Source organism: Terrapene carolina, unplaced genomic scaffold, assembly GCF_002925995.2.
Source record: "Terrapene carolina triunguis isolate 2854851 unplaced genomic scaffold, T_m_triunguis-2.0 Scaffold193, whole genome shotgun sequence".
Lineage (NCBI taxonomy): Eukaryota > Metazoa > Chordata > Testudines > Emydidae > Terrapene > Terrapene triunguis.
The window spans coordinates 7,063,248-7,066,819 of NW_020664544.1; the positions used below are offsets into that span (position 1 = coordinate 7,063,248).

General features: G+C 56.6%; 1 protein-coding gene across 2 annotated transcripts in view; it reads left to right on the forward strand.

The window, feature by feature from the left end:
• SGCA (sarcoglycan alpha) overlaps nucleotides 1–3,286 on the forward strand; it is a 21,169-nt gene extending 17,883 nt beyond the window's left edge. Inside the window, exons 9-10 of one of the 2 annotated variants that reach the window (XM_026654757.2) lie at nucleotides 2,111–2,312; nucleotides 3,053–3,286. In XM_026654757.2, coding sequence (XP_026510542.1) covers nucleotides 2,111–2,300 — 190 coding nt within the window. In that variant the 3' untranslated portion in view covers nucleotides 2,301–2,312; nucleotides 3,053–3,286. The remainder of the gene's footprint in view (nucleotides 1–2,110; nucleotides 2,313–3,052) is intronic. The other variant, XM_024199418.3, reaches the window with a different exon arrangement.
• Nucleotides 3,287–3,572: the final 286 nt, after the last annotated feature.

The following is a 3,572-nucleotide window of genomic DNA, read 5'->3' on the forward strand; positions in this document are numbered from 1 at the left end:
TTAGATCAGATTTCCCCATGTTGGATGGAGGCCTATTAACACATTAACAGAAAACATCCCCCTGTTCCAGGCACCTCCTGAGCCCTGACAGATCACTCCACCTAGCTGCCATCTCTGGGGTGGCATATGACAGCTGTTTAACGGCACTCAGCAAAGCTACATGATCGTAAAGGGAGGGGAGAAAAACCCTGTACCCACTGAACGTGCAAGAGGAACTTTGAGGATTATAGATTTATTCCGCCTCCCTAATTTGGACTCAGGAGAGCACAGACAGCTTGACTTGTGCCAATTATACCACGAGACCTTGACTGGCCCAAAGCCCAGTTTCCCTTCTCATCTGGTAGAGGAGCAGACTGCCCTCAAAGCACATGGAGGGACTCCAGTTCAAGATTAAGCGGGGAAGGATCAGCCAAGTTACCAAGCACCAGTTCTGTAATCCTACAGGGTTCTCCCCACCCACACAATGGCCCAGACTGATGCAGAGGGCTGGGAAGGCATTCAGCCCCTGGCCTCCCACCCTCCTGACTTTCAAGGCGGTTTCCTCTTCGCACCTCACTTTGAAAGGATTCGCCCAGACACGGGAGAGCTTTTAAATACACGGATCCCTTTATTAAGCCTTGTTTCACAGCGGGGGGATGCAATCCCTCACTCGGCGGCTTGCCGTTTCCTACCCCGGCGGGCTGGCCGGCCGGCTTTGGAGGACACGCGTTTGGGTGCCTTCCTCCTCCCGGGCTTCTTCCTTTTCTTGCCAGCTACCTGATTCTTCTTCACGTCCCTCTTCTTCTTGCCCGCACGAAAGGAGCCTGTGGCCCCCATCCCAGTCATCTGCTTCAGCAGCCCTTTGGAGACCAGCCCCTTGAGCACACGGAGGAAATGGGTTTTGTTCCTCACCACGTCGTAGCCTGCCTTGGTGATTATCTTCTTCAGGGCCTCCAAGGAGAGGCCTTGGCATTTCGGGGAGGTGGCCACGGCCCAAAGGATGAGCTCCGAGACGCTGGGGCTGGCATGCTTTGAGGTCGTGGGGGCTCCTGGCCTTGTGGTTGGATCTTGGGGCTCTGAGTCCAAAGAGGACCCCTCGCAAGGTTCACACAGATCAGTCATTTTGCCGGCCGATAGGAGACACTGCTCCTTGACTTGCCTTCAGATTGGAGCCACCTCCCGGCTGCCCTGTCTGCGAGGTCTTGTTTCCCGCTGGAGGTGCGGCCCCAAACGCTGGAACGACGCGACGTGGGGCGGTTGGCCCTGGCGTAGCTCTCCGGGTTCTCCTCCTCGGTGCTCTGATCAGTCTCTGAACGTTCACGCGGAGTCCCACTTCCCGGGGACCCGCGGCTCGAAAGACACAGAGGACCCGGGGAAAGCTTCCGTTAACAACCCCTTTATGAAAGCGCTGGGTGATGCCCGTCACCCAGCGAGGGCTTTAGCTCCTCACGGCTTGGCTCAGCGGGGCCAGTACTCAACTGCCTCTCTTTAATGCTGGAAGTACCCTTGCCTTGTTCCTCTGCTGCCTGCTCCCGGTAATCAGGCCCTCTGGTTCCCTGCGTGGAGGAGGCTGGGCAGGCAGTGGTGAGCTCCAAGGCAGAGCCCACCTCTGGCCCCTGGCCCAGACTGGTAACCGTGGTAGCGCAGCCTGGTGCGTTGTGAGGTCAGAGGGGGCCTGTGATGCGTGAGCGTGGCCCAACGTGACTGGTTTCCCCGGTGGCGTGTCCATGCAGCTAAGGAATAGACAGAGATTTTAAAGAAGCAAAGCGAATCGGCGTTCAAATCCCGTTTGCGCTATCCCTGCAGAGCTCAGCTCACAAGGGTGTGTGTGTGTGTGTGTGTGTGTGTGTGAGAGAGAAGCAGCTCTTTGGGACAAAGGCCATATCTTTGCCCTGGGTTTGTACAGCGCCCTGCACAATGGGGTCTGGGCCCATGATGGGTTCCTAGGTGCTACCGTAATACACCTAATACATAACGTACAGCGCCCTGCACAATGGGGTCCAGGACTAGGGTTCCAAGGTGCTACCACAAATACAAGTCAATTATTATTCCCCTCTCCTCCCACCGCTGACATCCCCTGTCGCCAGGCTAATTGTGTCCTCTCTGCTCTCCCCCGTCTCTTGGTTGTCAGTGTCCAGATGGTGCATCACAACACGATCCACGGCAACACGGAGGAGCTGAGGCACATGGCCAGCAGCCGGGACGTGCCCCGCCCTCTCTCCACCCTGCCCATGTTCAACGTGCGCACGGGCGAGAGGATCTCCCCACTGCAGGGCCGTCAGGACAGTGCCCACGTCCCGCTCATCCTGGCCCAGCAGTGAGTTCCCCGCCCGGGTCAGGGCCCACAGAGTGGGTTTGATAATTGATTGGGTGGGTGGGGGGCAAAGCCATGGCCTGGGGCAGGTGGCTTCTCCCCTTTAAGGGTTAATTGCTCTCCCTGGGCAGTCAGTGGGCTTGAAATGGGGGGAGCCAGGGGAGAATCAGGCCTCCCCGGCTTGGTCTGTCATTGCTCTGTGGCCTCTTCACCCCAGCAAGGAGGCTGCAGGGCAGGTGGAAGGGCTGCGTGGGGAATACCCCCCAGCACAGGCCCTGCCTTTCAAACAGGGGTGTATGAGGCCCCAGGGGCGGCCCTACTGACTGATGGTCCCCGGGGCTGTAGCTACGCTGCCTCGTCAGCACATCTGGGGTCGGGAGGACGTAGGGACCGACCCCCTTCTAGGGCCAGGAGGGCAGTTCAGCCTCTGGGGTCCAGAGAGACCTTGGCCTCTCTGCTGGGGCAGCCAGCAAGGGGGTGGGACGCTGTTATAGTCAGTTCTCCTGCTTCCTTTGGACTAAAACGCTGGATGAAAAGCAGGGCTGTGAAGGCTATTTGAGAGCTGGTCCTTTAACTGAAGGCAGGATGGCCTAATGGTTAGCACACAGGGCGCTAGTCCCTGAGCCACTGCTTGCTCATTTCCTGGCCTGGGTTAGAATATTTTACCCAGGCGGAGGTCTTTGAAGGGGGAGATCTATACAGCGGTAAAGCAGTATTATTAATTATTATTATTATTAACAGGGCTTTTCTCCCCTCCCCCCCAGGTAAAGACCAGCATGGGGCATTCCTGTCTCTTGACTCCCGGGGATGCGCTGCAAATCGCCAAGGAATCTTTTGTCCGTTGGGGAGATGGGGAAATCTTGTTTTTCCACTGTGAGAAATAGAGGAACAGGTGGGGACTAAAGAGATCAGTGTGTGTCCGTCACCCGCAGGAGAGAGGCGGGGAAGGAATAAACCGCAGTGATTGATTAAAACACCAAGCACTGATTAATTAAGGCAGATTTTAATATGAAACTCCGTCTCTGTGCTCCAGATGTGCTGCTCCCAGACGCTGTCCCCCAGGAGATAGGTGTAAGCTGGCAGACCTTTCAGGGTGCTTGCCAGAACAGCAGTTAAGGGGTTAATATTGCCCGCCAGCTAGGGTGACCAGATGTCCCAATTTTATAGGGACAGTCCCAATTTTGGGGTCTTTTTCTTATATAGGCTCCTATTGCCGCCCCGCCCCCCCAGCCACCACACACACATCCCTCCTGTCCCAATTTTTCACACTTGCGGTCTG